The following is a 21,303-nucleotide window of genomic DNA, read 5'->3' as shown; positions in this document are numbered from 1 at the left end:
CTTGACTTCCCAGAGGAGACAGAAAGTGAGGCATGTGATGGGGCTCAGCACAGCATCACTGCCATGGAATCACTGGAATTCTCAGCCTGGCACCTCACTGGACAGGGCTCTGCTAAAATCACCTCGTGCACGGGGCAAGGGAGGGCTGGCCAAGAACCTCCATGCCGCAGGTTTTTCAGGGATCTCACACACTTGTCTTCCCCTCCTCTCCTCCCTCATTCACCCCAAACAAGATTTGATTACAAGATCTTTCTTGCATGACCAGTCCTCACCCACACAAAATTATTTCGGACTCACAGCCATTAAATAGTTTCTGATACGGCACTGATGCCAGCAGCTTTATTTTGAACTTCCTTTTTACATTATTGACTTGATTTTTTTCTTTCCCCTTTCAAGGGCTAATATAGAAAGATTGTGTTTGATTAACTAGAAAGTTACATTTCCTTTAGGTAAGGTGAATTATCAATTTCAGCAGGAAAAGCATGCATTCATGAAACTCAGTAGTAACCTTCTTTACGCCTCAATCTCCTATTCAAAAATAAGGCATTTATTTTGTGCTTTGAAATGTTCCTGGTTGAGGAGGAAGAAGGGCAAATGAAGCTCATCCTTTCACTGTATACAGGAATGATGGTTTGTTCCCATGTCTTTACCAATCAGGTGTCATTCAAACATATTGAAAAAAATATCATTTCCATACATGGGACCTCATTGAAATGGATGCTGAGGTTTTTACCATACACCTCCATGGATTTTAGGTATGAGCCCTAGTGACCTTCAAACGGGATTTACCCCCCTAATTCCCTCTTGCCAAAATTTGGAAGATCCACCAATAGGCCTGAAATGTCAGAAAGGTTCCCTTCATCATGGTTTGTGGCCAGAGAACACTTAAAGGTAAGTTCTCATTAAGCAACAATGAGGTCAGTGGAACTATTCCAGTGCTTAAAAAAACCATGAGTTCAAAGTTTCCAGTTCAGGAAGCACTGAAGGACTGGGTAAAATTAATTTTAAAAATGTACAGGAGTTCCTCACACCTCATTCTGCCCTCCTAGCCTTTAACTTCACATCATTTGATCACATGTGAGGTAAGAGAGATGAGACCTAAGGGATGCAACACCCATTCAGAGGGTGACAGTGTTTGCCTGTGTGACCCTGATGCTGAGTTCAGGTTGTTCCACCTTGCCAACACAGGGTAGCAATCACAATTTTTCTGTAGCTGCCACCATTACTCTTGGAATGTTTACAAAAAAACACAAATTTTGTAAGGCCGTGGATATGATGGCTCCTCCCAGTGTTCCAGCTTCAGGAAAAATCCAGCTAAGGGGCTTTTATCACAGAACTGACCATCTTCCACTGAGAAAAATCTGACCCAACTCTCCCAACAGTGACACCATTCCTACAGAGCTGGGCTTTTCCTGCAGAGGAATGCAGCCTCCACTCCATCTCCCATTGTCACATCACCATGCAGAAATCAGCAGCAGATATTTATAAACCCTTTTCCATCAACTTCATCCTATTTCAATTCTGACTGCACTTCACAATGTAGCTTTGAAATGTGCTTTAATTTTCATGAGACACTATAGAAGAAATTAAATATTCTGCTCTATTAGAAAATCCTTCATGTTGTTATGCAACAAAAATGTAGACAAAGTAAGATAAAATCTTACTAATCTTTCAGCTTTTTGAAAGTATCTTTTTTCTATCTGCTGGTCTTCTTTCTTTAACCCACTAGTTTAGTTTCCTCTGGGAAAAAAGAGAGAAATGGCTGAAAGTAAGAAAATTGCTCCCAAATTTATCTTTTCTCTTTTTTTCTTAACCTTTAAGGAAAATTTTACTTCCATCCTTCTACTGTACTTACAGTATGTTATATCAAAGGATGAAGCATTTTAAAAAAATACAAACTTTAAAGAAATAACGACAAAGAGGGGGGAAAAAAAGGGGGCGGGGGGAGGAAACAAAATTTCTTATACAATTTTTTTTCTTTCTTCAGTGTAAATCATTATTAATGAAAAAAGTCATTATGAAAACCCAGAGGCAAGAACCTTTAGCTCAGAATTATATTTCAGTTACAAGAATTCTTAAGGCCAAAAAAGGTCAGACCACCTGTACTGAAATTAATCAGTAGATGTTTAGGGGTGATCTACCACCCAGAGAAAGTGAGCTTTGCTAGCTTGGCTTTGCTAAGACATAATTTGACAGGGATTTGTAGCTGTACCTTACTCTCCCTCCAGCATCAGAGATTTGTAGGCTTGGGAGGACTCAGAATGCAATCCTGAGGGAGGTGCAAGGATTCCTGTGACAATGCTCATCAATGAACTGGAGTCTACCAAATCTGATGCTGGCTCTGCCCATGATCTGCAAAATTTTGCTGAAAAATTTTGGTGGACTGGTGTTGGAAATCCCTGTTTCCCCTAAGTGACCTGTCTGCCCTCCAGGAAACACAGAAGATCAATATATTTTTTCTCCTTTCAAGCACACTCTTTCCATGGTAGAAGTCAATCTTCGTGTTCCCCTTAAGCTTCCATCAGCTTAAACCAAAGTCAGTTCTTCCAACTGTTCCCTTGAGATCCTGCCTTGTAACACATTTTTATGACCTCCTCTCCCTCCAGCTGGTCTAGAGCTTCCTTGAAGTGCTGCATCTAAAATGAAAGGAAAAAAGTGACTACCCAGTCCTTGTCCCAGCAGAATAAATACCTTTTCAGCCTGTTTGTAGAACTGCTGCTGATACTTTCCAGAGCAAAATTTACAGGTTTCACCTCATTGTTACATTCAGTCTGCAGTCACCTATCTCTTTCCTACTCCAGTATCCTCCAAAATCCTCTCCAGCCTGGCAGCAGCAGACACAGTTATTCCATAGACTGTGCTTATGCATTTGATTTGGCCTCTTTGCACGTGCTGCACTGCATTTCCCTCTCTTGACATTCACCTTGCTGACTTGGGAACGCCTTTCCAATTTATTGGGATCATTATGGATTCTGATGCTGTCATCTAAACTGCTTGCAACCCTTCCCATAACTCTCCCAATGTGCTCTCTCTGTTCTGTCACTCATCTCTGCTAATGAAAGTGTTGAACAGAATCACACACAGGGCAAAAATCTCGCTGGCAATTCCCTCCAAGTTTGACAGCGAAGCCCTTGATTTTATTTTGAGAGATTGTTCAATCAGTTATCGCCAACTTTGTTATGGCTGTGTTGACATCATCTTTCACTCATTCTCTGTGAGGCCACTGAGTAAAAAAAACTGTCAGAAGACTTCTAAAAAGTTCAGATATATTGTATCTACTCAATTCCTTTTATTCTCTAGGCAGTTATCTTGTCAAAGAGAGAAATCAGATTAATTTGCCATGAACTCATCTTGACAAATCCACACTGGCTGCCGGCCAGTGGAAGAAAACTAGTCTTAATCATTCATGACCAAAATATTCCTACTGAAACGCAACTGGATTTGACTCAGCACTCCGGGGGATGCACAGCAGGTACCCAGGGAAGAGATGCCAATTTGGATGCTCTCCTGTCCTTCCTCCAGCATGGAAGGGAAAGGGGTGAAGTTCTTTAAGGAAGAACCCGCAGACATACGCTCACACAGAGCATTCTTCCAGCAGAGGAACATTTTTCTCCCAAAGTTCTTGCGGAAAAAGCCACGGGAAAGATGAACGAGGATGAGAGACAGGCAGGCTGAGTCCTCAGTGCCCCCAGAATGTTCAGGAGGAACATGACATTGAACTACTTCAGACCCACAGAAAGGAAGCAACGAGAAACCAAGAACTGCTGTCACCTTTCATCCAATTACCTGATATCCCCAAGTACCTCCAAACGTGTTACAGCACCACAGGCTGTACTCTGATCATGAAACCTCACAGAGACTGGGGCTTTTTATAGATTTTACAAAAACAACACAAAACTCCCATCCCTGTCAACGTCTCTGGATGTGCGACAATGTCACAGGGGTTTTCAGTTCTGAAAGTCAACCTACCAAAATTTAAGCATGGAAATCTCTTGCTGGACATGAAAATAGTATTTTGAGGCCTGATTCAGTGGTATGATTCAAATTTTCTACAACAGGACACTTGTTAAAACAGCTTGTCTCCTTGCTGAACTGTCCATCCTAACTTCCACTCCAGCTGATAAAACACAGCTTATCTGCAAGCAAAACTGGGCCAATATTAATGAGATTTCAGAGAAAATAACTGGTTTTTCCACTGAAAGCAGGGCCCAGTGAGGAGCACATCTCCAGTGATACCAGGCAGGACTTACCTGTTTCCTGGCCTGACTTACTTGGGTAACTCTCCCATTTAAATGCCAAACACACAGAGGTATTATCTCCTGGATACACAAAATTAACCACGGATCTCTGTGCGCACACAGACCCAGATCACTCACTTGGCTGTCTGAAACTTCAGAACAGGCAAACACAAAGGATCTCCCGAGCCCCTTCCATCCAAGCAGTGTGATACCTTGGGGGTTATCTTTTATGTCAGATTTGTTTATCCCTCTAGCACAAAATGCTATAAAACTGAGCTGTGTTGTGTTCTTAGCCAGTCAGATATATTTGCTGATCTAGCTGGGCTAATTAAAACTTTCTGCTTCCTGAGAGATAGAGTTGTTGTGAGTAATCCAGGACTACCTGATAATCCCTCTGGGACCATCTCAGCTGATTGCTTGCACTCTGTGTGTGAGCATAAAGGTTCATTTTCAACATTTACCTATCATTTATTCAATAACAATTTTCAGTTGTTTTAAATAATATAGCTCAACAGCATGAAATAACATTTCCTTCTTCATTGTTACCTCTCCCACTCACTGTCCTATCTCTCTTGATACCATAATTTCCTTTAAACACATCAAGCCAATGACAATAAAAGTAAACCTTATATAAACACATGCTAGCTATAACCTTGACAAAAAAAGGAATCCCATAAAGCTTCCCAAGGAGGCTGTTTTATAGTTTTAAAGCTCTTTATATAAAGACACATGTTTTTGCTATAAACTAGAACCTGAATCTCTAAAAATCTCCTGCTCAGACAGAATTACAGCAAAACAAAGCACATATGGCCACAATCTGCTGGATACAACCAGGTGCTGGAGCATGTCCTGAGAGGGGAAACTGAGCTGGGGAAGGGTCTGGAGCACAAATCTGATGAGGAGGAGCTGAGGGACCTGGGTGTGTTTACCCTGGAGAAAAGAAGGCTGGGAGGTGGTAGTATCCTCTCCCAGGTAGCAAGCGACAGGGCAAGAGGAAATGGTCTGAAGTTGCACCAGGGGAGGTTTAGATTGGATATCAGGAACAATTTCTTCGTACAAACAGTGTCAAGCACCAGAACAGGCTGCCCTAGGGCAGTGGTGGAGTCACCATCCCCAGGGATATTTAAAAGATGTGCAGACGTGGTACTTGAGGACATGGTTTAGTGGTGGGCTTGGCAGTGGTGGGGTAATGGCTCAGCTCAATGACGTTACAAGACTTTTCCAATTTAAACAATCATTTTACAATCTCACTCTTACACTGAAGTTCCATTAAAAAGGGGATGATGCTACATCTTTTGCTCCCTAAGAATAATTTGGGTTTTTTTACTGTAGGCCACTGAGATGTGATTATTCTCTTAAGGCTTTTCCAAGCAGCTGCTCAGAGAATAGTGAGATTGCCAAATTCGACTGCTGCACTGACATCAATAACCTGGCTTAAAATACTTCACCTGACCCAGCTGTGAGACATAAGTAAGATTAGTAACAACTAAAAGATAGCAGAGAAAGATCCTGATATCCTTTATTTGTAGAGCTAATAGCACTTGGGCTGTGGTTCAGCAATCCAGAAGTGTCAAAATGCCTTTTCAATGGCACTCAAGAGGGGAAATTTTCACTTTCAAGGCAACTTTTGTGCCACTTTCTTCTTTTTGCTGTAATGGGTAAGTGTGAATGAACAGTTTTACTCTCTCCTGATTTGGATGTTGAAGAATTTATCACCTTTCTCATTCCTTGATGATTACATGTGTTTGTAGCAGAACAGGTTGCACAGTGAAATTGTGGATATCCCATTCCTGGAAGTGTTCAAGGCCAGGGATGGGACCCTGAGGAACCTGGTACAAGGTGTCCCTGCCCATGCCAGGAGTTTGCAACCAGATGATCTTTAAGGTCCCTTCCAACCCAAATCATTTTATCATTTTGTGATTCTAAGAAACAATTAAGAGCTTGCTAGCAGGGCTGTGTAGTTGTTGTAAGAGACATTCCCCTCACTGGCCCCCATTTTAAGAAACTTTAAGGGCAGCACAAAAAGTGGCACCAGTCCTCTGCTGCTGAAGAGACCAAGCAAAGCCTTCTGCAGCTCCTTGATGCAGAGCCACGTCTCTCCCACATCCCAGACCTCTGCAGGAACAGAAACTGCCCTTCCACAGAGCTGACTCTTGTCAGTTCTTGCCCACCCTTAGGGGCAGAGCTGGGTTTCAACCACGGCTAAACACTCAAGCCTGTGAATTCCTACAGATGCAAAACCTTCTCATACTATTATCTGTTGCTGGGAAAAATACGATTTAATCTACATTGCTGGCAGCGATTTTTGCTGGAAGGCGCTATCTCACACACATACACTTTCCTCAGGATCAAAAATTAAATCCTATGGGCTCTTGGGATTGCTTGTCTGGGCGCCTGCCAGACAAGCGCTTTCCCACAATGATACACTGTTGTGTCAGCGCGTGGGCTTAGCCACTGCTTAACAAATTTGCTATATAAACTTCCATGATTCACCCAAACGGCGTTTAAGTGGCTAACTACCATACATTGGCAGGGAACTGACGAATGCTGCCCGAACAATGAAAGAACCCACTTAAATAATGAATTAGCTTTGACAGATCAATGGAGACGTGACTGACAGCCCCTGGCACCCCACGTCACAACTCGGAAAGAGCTGAGCAGCAGCAAGGGGGGTACCATGAGCAATCAGCAGCTTTTCAGCATTGTTTGCCAAATACAGGAGAGTTTAGGGCCAAAGGTGGCTCAGATGAGAGCATCTCACTGGTTTTAAAAAGGAAAGAACAGGTCCTGTTCTCTCTAATAAAATTAGAAGGAGGGCAGAAGGTCTATGTGTTTAGCATAGGTAACTAAGATATCAGTGATATCTATATTTATGTGGCAAGCAGACACCTGGTGAAGTATGTCCCAGCCCATGGCAGGGGTGTTGGTACTGGATGATCTTTCAGGTCCCTTCCAACCCAAAGCATTCTGTGATTCTGGGATATCAAGAGGAACCCACCCACACTCTCTTTCATCATCTTTCCCCTGAACCATAATAACTCAGGGTCAAAGTGACAGCAATTACATCTGCCTCCTTTTCAAAGCTGAAAATCATGAACCTGGGTATTTAAGAGGAAAACAAGAAGCTAGCATTTTGAGCCATTAAACTAGAAACTCTTGGAAAGAGCAGTCTAGAAATTACTCCCATTTTCCAGAGAAGGTATCCTGTACGATCACTACAAAAAATTCTTCTGCTCATATGCAAAACCAGTGTGAATTGCCAGGCCTGTTTTATAATTTAAAACCAGTCACTGAAAAATATCATCTCACCCACAACCATCTCCCCATAAAAGTGGAATAAATAGAAGCCAAAGTAATTATGTACATAGATAAAAGTATTTCCCTAAAGGAAGAACAACAAAGCACCCTTTGCTCAGCAATTCTGGGGACCAATGGATAACTAAGAGGTTCTTCTGGCTTTTCCACAGCCTGAGAAACAGTGAATTATTAAATGTTCATTGACACTCCTGCCTTCAGTATCTCGTTCTGATCTTCCCTTGCTGCACAGATCATCGGAGCATTTCAGTGACTGGTGGAATACACTGGATTTCCCCAATGCCAGGTCCACTCAGCTGGGCAGATAAACTCCTGTATTTATGGAGCCAGACTGATGCTGCAATCTGCTCTGTGCCATACAGAGCCATTTCACTCATACAAACCCATTACTCCAGGCTACACCAGAAGCATGAAATGTGTCAGAGATCCTCTGAGCACCAGGCTGGGTGTTGTGCTTTAACCTGGCAGGCAGCTAAAACTCCCCCAGCCACCTCTCCCCCATTGGAATAGGGGAAATAATCACCAAAAAAAGGCAAAACTCATGGTTTCAGATAGGCACAGCTTCACAGGACAGAAAAGGGAAGTGGAAAAAAATATAATAATGATATAAGAATACAAAAAACCAGTGATGCACAATGTTTTTGCTCACTACCTGCTGCCCAGTCACCCTCCAGCCCCCCCAGTTTTATTGTTCAGCATGATGCCATATGGTGTGCAATGTCCCTCTGGCCAGTTTGGGTCAGCTGTCCCAGCTGTGTCCCCTCATGGCTCCCTGTGTCCCCCAGGCTCCTCCCTGGAATGAGGAGCTGAAAAGTCCTTGACTTCACACGAGCACTGCAAAAACCTCAGTGTTTTATCAACATTATTCTCATTCTAAATCCAACACACGGCACTGTACCAGCTACTGGGAAGAAAATTAACTCTATCCCTGCCTAAACAAGGGTTTTGAGAAGCTGGCTGCTGTTCTCACAGTGGAAATACAGGAAGGAGGAAAGCATATGGCTGTACTCTTGTTGTTTAAACATTCACACTTGCTCCTTCAAAAAACCCCATCTCTCCTGAATTTTTCAAGCTGTTTCACCCAACCACACTGCCACCTTCCCCAAAATGCTTTTATGCTTTTATTTTCTGCTTGCTAAAGGCCTCTCTGTGCTGAGTTGCAAAATAGTGAAGTTTCTTCCTGTTCTCTTTCTTGATTTTTTTTTTTTTTTAATTTATTTTTTTTTTTTTTTGGTGAAAGACACAAACCCAGTCAGTTTTGCACCTGCAATTCTGGCTGTGCTGCAGACAGAAGTACAGCTGTGGACAGAAGTAGAGCAACACACAGCAGCACAGGCTGGGATTTTGTTTGGAGGCTCTGAGCTGACAGAAGATAATTGGAGTTTTACAATAAAGGTGTTTCCTGAATGATAAACGACCCCTGGTGCGTTCAAAGGATCTGACAGACCTACCTATTTGTTCTGCTCTGCACAGAGAGGGGATAAAATGACCTAGATCAACACAAAAGACGCTACAAAAATCAGATTTTCAATGCATATTCAGCAACTCTAGGCAGCAGGCACACAATGGGTATTTAAACAATAACCCTTGTAAAAACCTTGCTGCCTTGTCATAGGATGCTTTGTTTGCTATTTTTAGCTTTTCAAGTGTCAAGAAGCAACAGAAAACAATATTGCTGAACAGCACTGGACACCAAGATAAAACAAGTGAGGCAAAAAAGAAATCTGAAGCAAGCTCCACAAGATGAGGTTAAGTTATTCAAAGCTCTCTTTCCTGCAAGACAGGTGATGCATTTCAGCTTAAATATCCCACTCGATCTGTTCTCAGTGAACAAGCAAGTGACAAGCTGCCAATCCAGCTGAAAAGCTCCCCATCCATCAGGACTCCTCCCGCCCCTGCCCCGCACCGAGCGCTGCTTTGTCAGCACCTACAGAATCTGAATCTGCCTATTTTTAACAAGAACACCATCCTGCAATCCTGCCCACCAGAAGGATTTGCAAATCTCTCCAAATACTCCTCCCAGGTCCTGATAACTTTGCCAGCATGAATAGGAAACTTGGGGCTTTCAGAACAAGCCACAGCTCGCTGACAAGGCAGGGAAGATTTCCTTTCCTATCTGCAGTTTGCATGAGTAGGCAGCTGGGATTGTGATGAATTACTATCTCTGATTCCAGTGCTAAGTTTAAAACATTTATTTGGCATAGTCTGTTAGAAAAAAAACTCACTGCCAATATCAGCTATTGGTATTAGCAAACTTCTTCAGGAGAACTACCAAAGGTATTTCACAGCCTCTCTCTGCTTATAACAGGAGTGTGCTTGTGGACTAGACATATTTATTGACTGAACTGTAATTGAATTTTACTGGATGTTTATCTCAAAACACTGTTTCAAAAGAGAAACTAAAACATCTTGGTTTGAAAATAACTCAGTTACACCTTTTCATGAGGCCAAATCCTTCTCCTGAGCTCAGTGGACACTGAATGACTGGGAAATTGCATTTTCCATCAACTATTTGTTGTGCCTTCCTGTTTCATTTTGGAGCTCAGAGTGCCAGGCTTTCAGCAGCCAGCTCTGCTGAAAATCTCTGTCTCTAAAATCCTGCAGGTCTGATCTCTCTGCACAAATATTGCAAATATGGAGCCCATGACCAGTGCCTGCTCCTAAGCTGGTTTATTTTCTAACCAGTGGAAAAAGATCAATCAAGGTTTGGATTTCAGTCAGGACCGCTCATCATTGATGTGAATGGATTAGAAATCTTTGAACATGCACTGGTGTCGTAAAAGATTCGCTATTTGATGACAATTGAGCATTTTTACTTGCAAATTTTACTTGTAAATAAAGCAAACAGTATTTTTTTCCTGTCTGTAGCCTTTCTGCCTGCCACAGTGCTCTTCACCCCACTTGCAAAAGAAAGCAGATTTATTTTGGTGTTATTATTTTGATGCAATAAGCAACTCAGTAGTCCTTTCGCCACACTTCTTAGATTTAGATTCTACTTTTAACTTTGTCTAAAAGCCTATAATCCTACACAGTTTCCCAACTGCTAAGCTCACAGATGCCACTTATAAATTTGATGTGAACATTTAGTAATTTTGTAGGTAGCACTTATGGAAATTATTTGCCAGCGCCACATACACAGGCTGTTGTCTGTGTCAACGTTGATCCTGCTACTTGTATTCCCCATCTTTAATAAGAGTTTCAGAGAAGAAAAGGCAAGGAAACAACCCACCTAGAACAGACACAAAGCAGGTTACAATCTCCCTTTTCTTTTCACCTGCTGAGGCCATGCATGTATTTTGTTGTTGTTGTTGTTATAATCATAAATAGTAATAGCAGCATTCATTATGTTTTTATGGGTCTCATCACACCCTAAGTCATTTACCACTTAGTTTTGTCTGTCAAATCTCCCTCAACAGGACAACAGAAGTCCCCACCAAAAAAAAACAAAACAAAAACAAAACAAAAAAAACCAACAACAACAAAAAACCAAAACGCCAAAACAAAACAAGGGAAGTAAATATTAAAATGTGTAAAAAATGTTCTATATCCTCTTTATTCTCCAAATCCCCAGGTTCTGTAAATAACACAAATCAGTGCCAACATATCAGCTCCTATGGGCTTTTGATGACCTATCTGCAATAGCTCAATAATTCTCTGGCTTGGAGATTTGCATTTTATGGACCTGGAAATGTTTTGCAACACATCAACCCATCATGTAAAGATGGTGTTCTGCAGAAATTTCATTGCAACATGCTGCAAGAGTCCTAAAATTGCAAGCTCCCTCTTTAAAAAGCATTTTAAAATCTCCAAACAAATGTCTTTAATCTTCTAAAGACCTAGAAAGACTGTGGCAAGAAAACTTCCTTTTTATAGTTCAGTATTTCTCAGAGATGAGCTCGAAGTGTTAGCTGAGATAATTATCAGAGAGATTATGTAGATCTTATTATCAAAAGGCTTTGTTTGCTCTCTAGTTACATAATTGCTTAGTGTTTGCATGGTGCTCAGAAAATAGAAAGCACCAGAGAAATACCAAGAGTTATTGATTTAACAGAAAAATAATTCTCCCAAATGGTATTAACTTTTTAAGTTGTCTCTACTGTATTTTGAAGATTTCTGGTTATCTGTAGAGCCCCTCAGGGATGTAACTTTGGCAGCACATGAAATGAGAGTTGTGCCTTACCACTCCTGACTTTGGACTATTTCAGCAGAGCTGTGAAACAGCAGGAAGCAGAGAAAAAAAGGTGCAATATATTGTGTCATCATTTCCTTCACTTCTAGCCTTGCTGGTGACAAAGACCAGCACATTCAGAACACAAAATCAGGATTTATATCTCAAAGCAGTGCCATAATGTAAACAATCAATTTATGGAATCGTTAAATGTTTCAAGAATTGGGTAAAACCACATCAAACAAATATTCCAGACTTGTGTAAGTTTTTAAGCAAAACCCAGACAACCTGAATTCAAATACACCTTGTAACTTTCAACCAAATTCCAGCAAAGACCTTACAAACATGACAAAAGGCATCTTTGAAGTGTAAAGATGAGACCCAAGTATAAACTTGCCATTGGGCAAACTTATGTACCCAGACCACTTAGCCTTGAAAGCAATTTAAAAGATACAGCAACTACATAATTTCAATACCTGTTTTCAAGAATTCCAGGTTCATTTCATGATTATTTACAGCTACTGCAGGGTTGTTTGGTTTTTTTTAGGATGTCAAGAAAGCTTAAAGCAAGTCCACGTTACAAGCATGGCACTGGCCACAGAACTTCCCTTAAACACGAGAAAATCAGATTTTACTTACAGCCAACCATCATCATGGCCACCGAAAAAATCTTCTCCCCGTCAGTGGTCGGTGCTATGTTCCCAAATCCTATGGTTGTAAGGCTTGTCATGGTAAAGTAGAGAGAGGATATGTACAAGGAGTCTTTGCTGGGCCCTCCTTCCCACTGCCCCGAGCCCGTGGTGTTGTAGCGATATGGGGTCCCGATGCTCAGGGCCAGCTGGTAGAGCCAGCTGTCTGTCTTGATGGTGTTGGTCAGCTCATCTATGACCTCGTAGTCCCCAATGCTGTACCAGATGCAGGCCAGCCAGTGGGCCACCAGCCCAAACACACACACCAACAGCACCAGCACAGCAGCACCGTATTCCAGGTAATGGTCCAGCTTCCTGGCCACCCGGCCCAGCCGTAGAAGGCGCACCACTTTTAAGGAGCTGAAGAGGCTACTGATTCCCTGGAAAAGAATAAAAATCATTATTTGATCTGAAATATCTTGCTGGTTAGCACAGAAGGCTGTACAGCAATTCCTGCATCTGCTTAAAATCTTTCAGTGTAATTTTTCAGGCCTCAGATAACAGAAGATCAAACCCTCCTCCCCCTCCAGTGCTTTTGTCCTCGTCAGGCTAAATTGAGTTTGGCACTCACTAGGTGGATAAATTACTTTGTTCAAACTCAGTCTTTCAAAGCAACAGAAGGGTTCTGTAGAATCCAAAGCGGAAACAGCAAGTTTATTACAAAAATGAGTGGTTCAATGCTTCACCAGTCTGAAGTAAATTGGAGACTCTGCTTTGACCTCAGGAAGATAAAAGGAGGTGGAAGAGGAGTCACAGATGGAATCCACCAACTCTGTGGAGTCCTCCTGAAGTTTCCCAGAGAAGAGCATTCTATTAAATCCAAGCAGAGGATTGTTATTCTGGCCAAAACGGGAGCACACCTTCTTCAACAACCCCCAACATTAAGAGATGCTCGAGAGAAACATCAGAACGTAATCGCGGTGGGAAACTCAGAGTAATCTGCCTATTGCTACTCTCATCCACCAACCAGGAGCTGAGTAACTTCCTCTAGTACAACACTCTCCACCTCTTACTATCCTTCAAACATAACTCTGGATATTTTGTAATTTAGAAGAAGTCTCACTGACTGAACATGGAATTAAACAAGTTCCACATCACCTTCCTGAGCAAGGGAAATACAGACCACAAGGGATGTGCCTTTACAAAAAGGGTTAATTTCCTTTCCAGTCAACAGACATTGCAGATATTTTCCTAAATTAAGTGTTGGTGCAGTATTGGGGATTTTTTTTCCTGTCACACAAGATAAACAACATACAAATAAATGGAAATACAAATATTTAGGGAACAAGAGCACAAGGACCATTGGAAAGTTAATAGAAACATCTGAGAGGGGATAAGAAATGTGTATGTCCTTCTCAATGCACAAATGCTTTGGGAGTTTAGAGATGCAGAAAGAGAAAAAAAAAAAATATGCTTTTGATCTACTGCAATCCCATGATATAACTAACTTGTGCATTAAATTAATTAGTGGCTCAAAATAGAAGGTTTGTAAAGGAAAGTTTCTAATATAAAACATTCAGAAGCTGAAGACATTTAATTTAAAGTAGAAATTAAGACATAGAAAGCAATGAGGCAAACATTCCTAGTTACTGTGCCAAGATTAAATTGCCCTTTTCTATGCATCATTATCAAATCAGTCTAGTCAAAACACTGGCTAATTATATTATCAAACAGTAAAAGACTGGAGTTTCTGGAGTTTTCCATATCAGAAAAACATTTATCTCTTTTGCACCTCTGTTTTTTCTTCTTTTGTACCTTCTTTCCCTTTTCCCAACATTTGAAGGGTAACATACATCTGATATTGCTAGATGTAATCTGTTTGGCACACTTCTTGTATGCTTTCCAAATCCTGTTGGAATGTGTTTCAGATCCCCAAATCCTTAATAAATTGAAGCTCTGTATTTGCATTCAAGCTCTCATGATGACTAATACCACAGAGGGAAGTGGAATTTTCCCATTTTGATTTCTGCATTTTCCATTTACACAAGACAGCAATGTAGTTTATCATCCTTATTTCCATCTAAATATATATCTACTTATTTGCTTTAGGATATATGACTGGGAGACACTCTGAGCAGCCAACTTTTCCAACAAACTGGGAAGTCCCTTCCAATATTCCTGACACAATAGACTGTGGCCAATGAACACAGAAACAATATCTACATTAAAAAAAAAAGAAAAGAGTGAACTTCAGAGTAGTTTAATAGTTATTCTGCAGCATGTTTCAGTGAGTGACCCTTGATTTTGAAAGTTTACAACTTTCTAAAGAGGGAGAAAACAGCAGGTGTTTTCCTTGTAAGACCAAATGCTGTTGCATCAAGCAGAGATGCATCATTTCTGTTTTAATTAAAGAGTCACCATTCATTTCCAGGATTAAGGCTAGGGAAGCAGTTAGAGACCTGGAATTCAAACTTGGGGTTCCATTTTTTACACACAGTAGTTTAAATTTGTCCCGGTGGCACAGCTTACACTGCACTTTTTACTGCACAAACAACCCTTGAACAGAAGTTTACAGTGTGACCTCTGTCCCCCACCCACACTTCATCTTCTCTAAATTACGTGGACAATTTAGCAGTCATACAAATAATACAAAAGTACAGCATTTATTTCAAAGTCTGGGAGAAAGTTTGTGTTGTTGTTTTTTTTTTTCCTAAGCACAGGTAACAACCACATCTCCTATATATAAAACAAAGAGAAATATTTCATTTTAGCTGACATTGAAATCTACTATTTCCAAGGAGTAATTAATTTAAATAAGTTTCACTGTAAATCTTAAAGCCAGCTCAGTTTGACTCCTAAGGCCAAAAAAATCAAGAGATATATTGAACATTCACATTTCACCTCTAATCTTCCAAAATAGAAAGACAACACGAAACTTCAAAAGCCTCTTCCATAAAGCACCATATAGGAAACAGCAACTAAACAAGTGCTAAATGAATATGTGATATATCACATATAGAGTATAGCACACATATATTTTATATATATATGTATATGTATCAATCACATATGCACTAAGTACTGGGTAAGTAACTAAGTTGGGTCAGTCTGGTACCTTCATACTTATAAAATTGCCAACAATTAATGCACAACTGTTAAAATGCAAAGCTCTGCCTCAGATTCAGCAAAAATGTCTTTGATAGAAGTTATGTGAAAGACTAACTGCCTTGGATTACGCTTGGGCAATTAAGAAATTCAGTTTTCTAAACTCAATTGACTGCAGGCTGCCTTTAATTTCATTTTTCTTTTAACTGTATTTATGCTCTGTAATGAATACTTTGGAAACCCTCCTACTCCAGAATGAGCATCTGCTCTGACAGAAGTAACTTCAGCACTCAAGGAAAAGAGAGGTGATTAGAAATTGTGAATGGGGCATGTAATCCAGTTTGGCACTGGCATTGTGTAAATTAAGCACATGTTGGATACTGGAGATCCAACCTTCTGGGAGGAGCATTTGTGATTCCATTGCCATTTCAACTGGGCCAACTGTCTGTAACAGCTGCTGGGCTGTGTTCTCTAACTGAGAATATCTCCTTATGTTATCAACCATCCAACCCAGCCCCTTGGGGTTTTGGCTGATGTATTTTATCATGTCCTAATCAGATGAGGACACTCAGCTTGTTCATCATCAATCATCTCAACTGCAGAAATCTTTACACTGAAAAGCCACCTACGCCAAAGCTGCATTTTGGGTGTCAAGTTTGGAACCAAATTTCCATCTGACACACATCATCAATTTAACTATTACAAATGTGAATCACAGGAGTCCTTCCCAGGGACTTCTAAGGCCATTGGATCAGGAGAAAACAAGAGCAGTAGCTCTGAACAAGCCATTTTTGTACCACCATTTCAATTTAGGAGACAGCTGAAGCCATTCAAAGGCTGTATACGCTGTCAAATTTATCTAGAAAGATATTTTTGGGGGATGGATGTTTAACTTTGGTATTAAATTAGACATACATGATTAAACAAAGCCCAAGTTGCTTGATACAAGCACCTTGCAAAGTCTGTGTTCTCAAATTCTCTTGATACACTAAGAAGGGAAATTAAATTTGATAGCAGAGGCACAGCTGACGACAGCACTCAGTCTGACATGCAGAGGGACCAATCCTTCCTTTTAAACTACCTGACTCTTGCCATTTCAGACCCTAGATGTTACCACACTGTCAAGCTGCCATCTTCCAGGACAAAGGAAGTGTCTAAGCTGTGTGTCTGCATCCAGCTGAACTTTTCCAGCCACAGGACTGAGACAGATGTTTCCAGAAATTGCCACGCATGCAGTGGGAACAGATCTCTGCACCTCCAGCAAGAACAGGGAGCAAAGTTCTCCTGCACTTCATGAATCCCTGATAAGCCAGGCAATAGGAAGGATGAAGCTGATAAAGTTGTGTTATACAGGGGTCAAGAGCCAAACACGCAAGAGGATGAAGGGAACATCATCACACCAAAGGAAAATTAAGGTTAACACGGGCAGGAAATCATCTGAGTCCACAATGACTCTACCAAAAACCTCCTAAACCAGGAAGAAAGAGTGGAGTCTGTTCTACACTAAAGGAGCAGCAGAATAGCAGATCTGCACATTTGTAAAATCTGAAAAAGAATAGCTGCTTACTTGCTAACCTAATTAATCTTTTCTGAAGTTGGAAATTATTGCATAAATGTTTTTTTAAAAAGTAAAATAAAAACAAAAACAGCCATTAGTTTCAACCATTGAAATATACAAAATTCTGCTTAAACCTCGAAATTAAATCCCAGTATGCTGAAATGGTAAATCATGCATAACTTTTTCTTTCTACTCGGGAACAATCTGTTTTTAACTCTAGGCACTTTTTCAATTAGATTTCACTCCATGATTTTTTATGTATTTGTTGTTAGCTGTGGGTACACACGCAACAGCAACAACACAAAAAAACAAAATACGCATTTTAAATGTGTTCTAAAACTGAAATATTCCAAGCTTTGAAAATGGGGATCGGTACTGCATCATTAAATGGAAAACACTGTTTCGGGAAAGGTCAGAGGAAAAAAAAGAAAAACTTTTCACTCATTTTTAATGTTCAGCACATGGTGGTTTTGAAGAATTCATGGAGCAGCCAAGAACCAGAGCTATGAAATGTTGGTAGGGCATGCTGCCACTGCAGTCAAAGGGCGATTGCACCATACACAGATATTAAACTGAATTTAAGCTAGTATCTTTATGCTGGACACAAGCAATTACAGCAAAACTGCCATGAAAGTGATCAGATCCTCAGAGGAACCTGCAGCCAGGGCTCACCTCTGTGCAAGAGCAAAATGGGTTTGTGTGGCTCCAGGCACACTCCTGGATGCCACAGAAAGCATTCCCACTGCCAGCTGATGGCCAACTGTGATAATTACCAGGTCTACCAGGTCCTCCACCCCTCTGCTACCACTGTCCACCCCGCAGCGGCCAGGGAGGCAGGGGAGGTAGATTAGCTTGCCAGAGGAGACCCTAAAAACAAGGCTCTTTCCCTTTGTTGAGATGGCAGTCGCAGCTTTATTTCTTGGGATCTTTCGGGGTGAAGTTGCAGAAGGGAAAGAGGAAGAGGTATCAATAAGCGCTTCTTTTTCAGGACAGGGGAAAGGGGTGTGGGGGAATTTACACAACCAATAAGGGGAACTGGGGAGAACAAGATAAGGGAAAGAACTTACAAGTCTACATTTTCAGGGGTACATTTTTTGGGTCGTACCATTTTTCCTAACATTACAACAGCCAACCACCCTGCCCGTGCGGACAGCCCATCCTTCCTCCCTGCAGATGAGGATGGGGCATGCCAGGGGAGAAGCTCACCCCACCCATCTCCAACAGCCAGGGAGGGGATGAATCACCTCCCTCCCCTCCCTGAGCACACAGGAGCTGAGGGTTATCACTTGCACAGCTTCCGTGAGGAGAAATCAAACCCGTCCTTAGAAGCCCGGAGAGCTGGATGTGCACAGCAACCCGAGCTGTGTTGTGGTATCACAGAAACAGACACTGCCTCCCAATGCGAGGCTCAGCCTGCTCCAGATGAGCTTGGGGAATAAAGGCTACTAATAACAGGAGGCTGAGATGCTCTGCAGATGCAACAGCATCTTATTTCTTCATTCAACAGGCAATTACTTCACATAATGTGCTGCTACACTACCCTCGGCTCTTGCAGGGTTTTGCAGAAGTCCCCGTTGGCTTGAAGGAAGGAATTGAATCAGTTCCTAAAAAAGTGAGCAATCACAAAGTAAACTGGACTGGGGTTCTTGCTCTCAAAAGGGCAAGAGCTGGTAAATTATATATATTGAACTAAAGACAGTAATAAATGAAGACAGGTGGACTATGAGAGGTAGAAGAGTCAGTCCTTACATCGACAGGTACAAAGGGTTGTAACTCAAAGAAGAGGAAGAACTTGTAAAGCTGGGCATCAGTTATAAATGAGTAAATAATCACCCAGAGGAGGAGAACAGAAACAGAGAACTGACAATATACAGGAAATAAAAAATTGATCAACAGAAAACTACAACTTAGGGAGAAAGCAGAGACAAAGGAAGAATTGCCAAATGCCAGGTTGAACTTTTCCTTGCAAAGAATACTAAAATACCCAAAGATCCTTCAAATTCAAAATTGAAAAAAAAAAAAAACCCAACAAAACAAACCAAACAAAAAACAAAAACAACTAAAGTGATCGAGCTGCAATGAAGTAAAAATAATCCAGGCTTGGGCTAAAAATTAAATTAATCCTGAGCATTAGTTTCCAAAAATGATGTTGATATTTCCCAGAAAACCTCATACATCAAGAAGGAAATAAACAGATACATTACCTGAACAAATGATAAGGGAAAGCATAATTAGAAACTTTGAGATAAATCAAAATGCAATCAGTGGAGCAGTAGGTTAGCTAAGCTTAGGTTAGCTGGGATCTATCCAAGGTTTCCTGATAGCTTTCTCTGATAATACAGCCCATTTTCTGAACAAAAGAAATGTGGTATTTCAATAACTTAAGTGGGGAAATTATTATAAAACACAGGGAAAACAGGGAAAACTGGGACACCAGGGTGACTGAAGAACTTGTGGACTAGGTGGGAAAATGGAAATCATAAAAAGGGAGTCTAGCAGGGGTGGCAAGTGGTGACTCCCAGTGATTTTGCTGGTTTCTTAGTGACAAAAACAGAAATAGTATATGGTCACAGAATCTGCTAATGGCACTTTTGGAACACCCTGTCAGATACAGAGAATAACCGTGTGGGAATAAAGGAAAACGGGATAAAGCTTGACAATACAGAGTCCCAAGGCATCCATTACACACAAATTAACACAGAAGTCTACAGCTACAAGAATCTTTAACTGAAGATTACTGAGAAAGAGAAATATTTGGATACAGAGGTTAATCCCACATACCCATCCCACATGAGTCAGAGCCATCAGTGAGCTGCACTCACAGAAAAGGTTAATCCAGCTCCAGGACACATCTGCTGAGTGCTTCCACCACCAACAGGAAAAGCCAAACCCCAGTTGCAAAGTGAAGATGAATTCTCCACCTGGAGTAATCTGTAAAGCTCTGCCCTAAAGAGATGTATTTGAACTTCCTGCAGAGGAAGGCACTTGGGTCAGCCACAAAAATGTTCATAAAATTTCATAAATGAGGTGTCTAGACAAGATCAGTTTGCTTAAACTAAGGGAAGGAAAATTGGCATGTTTATGCAGGGGAGAGATGACTTTTCTTTCCAAGCACATCGAGGAGATAAACATGAGGGAGGGAAAAGAAAGATTTAACCAAGGAGGTTGGCACAGGGAGGAATGCACAGACTGCAAATTAAGAGAGATTTATTAAGACATCGTGAGGTAAGGTGGATTTTGACCTTTTTAGGTCAAAAAGTTTATAAGTTTGAAGTTTACAGGAGGGGTGATACTCTGAACCTGCTCACCAAACCTGGTGACTCAGAGACTCAAAAGGACCCCGTGACTTTTACATGGGGTTGTTTTCTGCTTTTGCTTTTATCCTTTGAAAAATCAAAGTGAGGCAAATACAGTCTCAAGCGGGTACATATTTCACCCCAACCTAAACTAGACCACAGAGGAGTTTGCATCTGAGCTAGTCACGCTGATGTCACAAAATTCAAGGGTGAGAAACAGAAGTTTTAGGGCAGAATGACCCCTCAGACCTGCTCTGGAGGAGCCACACCCCAAATGTCCCAGTACCTCCTTGTGCACAATGCCTGGTTTCATGTTTGATCAGGTGAATCCCATGCTTAGTACATTTTGAGATACACTCCAAATACTTTATTTAAAGATGTGTGGGCAAAATTTCCCTTTCCTTTCTCTCACCAGAAGTAATAACAAAAAAAAACCAAACCAAAAACTATCACCCAAGTAAATCACGTAGCTGATTCTGTGTAGTTTAGTACTGAAGCAGTGAAAGAGGCAGGATTTCTGCAAACCTTGGGCAATCTCCACCAAACAGTTGTTACATGATGACACACAATGTAAGAGAAAACAAAGTGCCTACAGATTTTGGGAATGACTGAAATGGTGAGCCCTGCCAACATGAGCAGCTGAGCCTGCAGCCACACAACCAAAAAAGTCCTATTCCATGCAGGAGGAGGTAAAGGGCGTTTGAAATGCAACCAGGAAATCATTCCCAAAAGAAATTTTCAAGCTTAGCTACTTAAATAGAGCTTAGCTCTAAAATCCCTGGTTAGCTCCTTAATGCTGCTTTACTGGAGTTAATGTTAAAATAAATCTTCCAACATGTATCAGAAATCTTTATTTCCCAGTAAACAATTAATACACTAAAGTTGAATAGTTACAAATCAAAATGAGGGAGTGACAAAAATAAAACAGCAACATTTCTGATTTATCCCCACTTTAAGAGCAGAATTTAGAGTGGTATTCAATTATGTAGATACA

General features: G+C 41.1%; 1 protein-coding gene across 1 annotated transcript in view; it reads right to left on the bottom strand.

Annotated features, from left to right (window-relative positions):
• KCNH5 (potassium voltage-gated channel subfamily H member 5) overlaps positions 1-21,303 on the bottom strand; it is a 150,685-nt gene that overhangs the window by 80,038 nt on the left and 49,344 nt on the right. The window contains exon 7 of the mRNA XM_086892412.1: positions 12,361-12,790. Within this exon, the coding sequence (XP_086748538.1) occupies positions 12,361-12,790 (430 nt within the window). The remainder of the gene's footprint in view (positions 1-12,360; positions 12,791-21,303) is intronic.

Source organism: Cyanistes caeruleus, chromosome 6, assembly GCF_971803275.1.
Source record: "Cyanistes caeruleus chromosome 6, bCyaCae1.hap1.1, whole genome shotgun sequence".
Classification (NCBI taxonomy): Eukaryota; Metazoa; Chordata; class Aves; order Passeriformes; family Paridae; genus Cyanistes; species Cyanistes caeruleus.
Note: the sequence above shows the minus strand (reverse complement) of the source record. Positions and strands in the feature narration are given on the sequence as shown.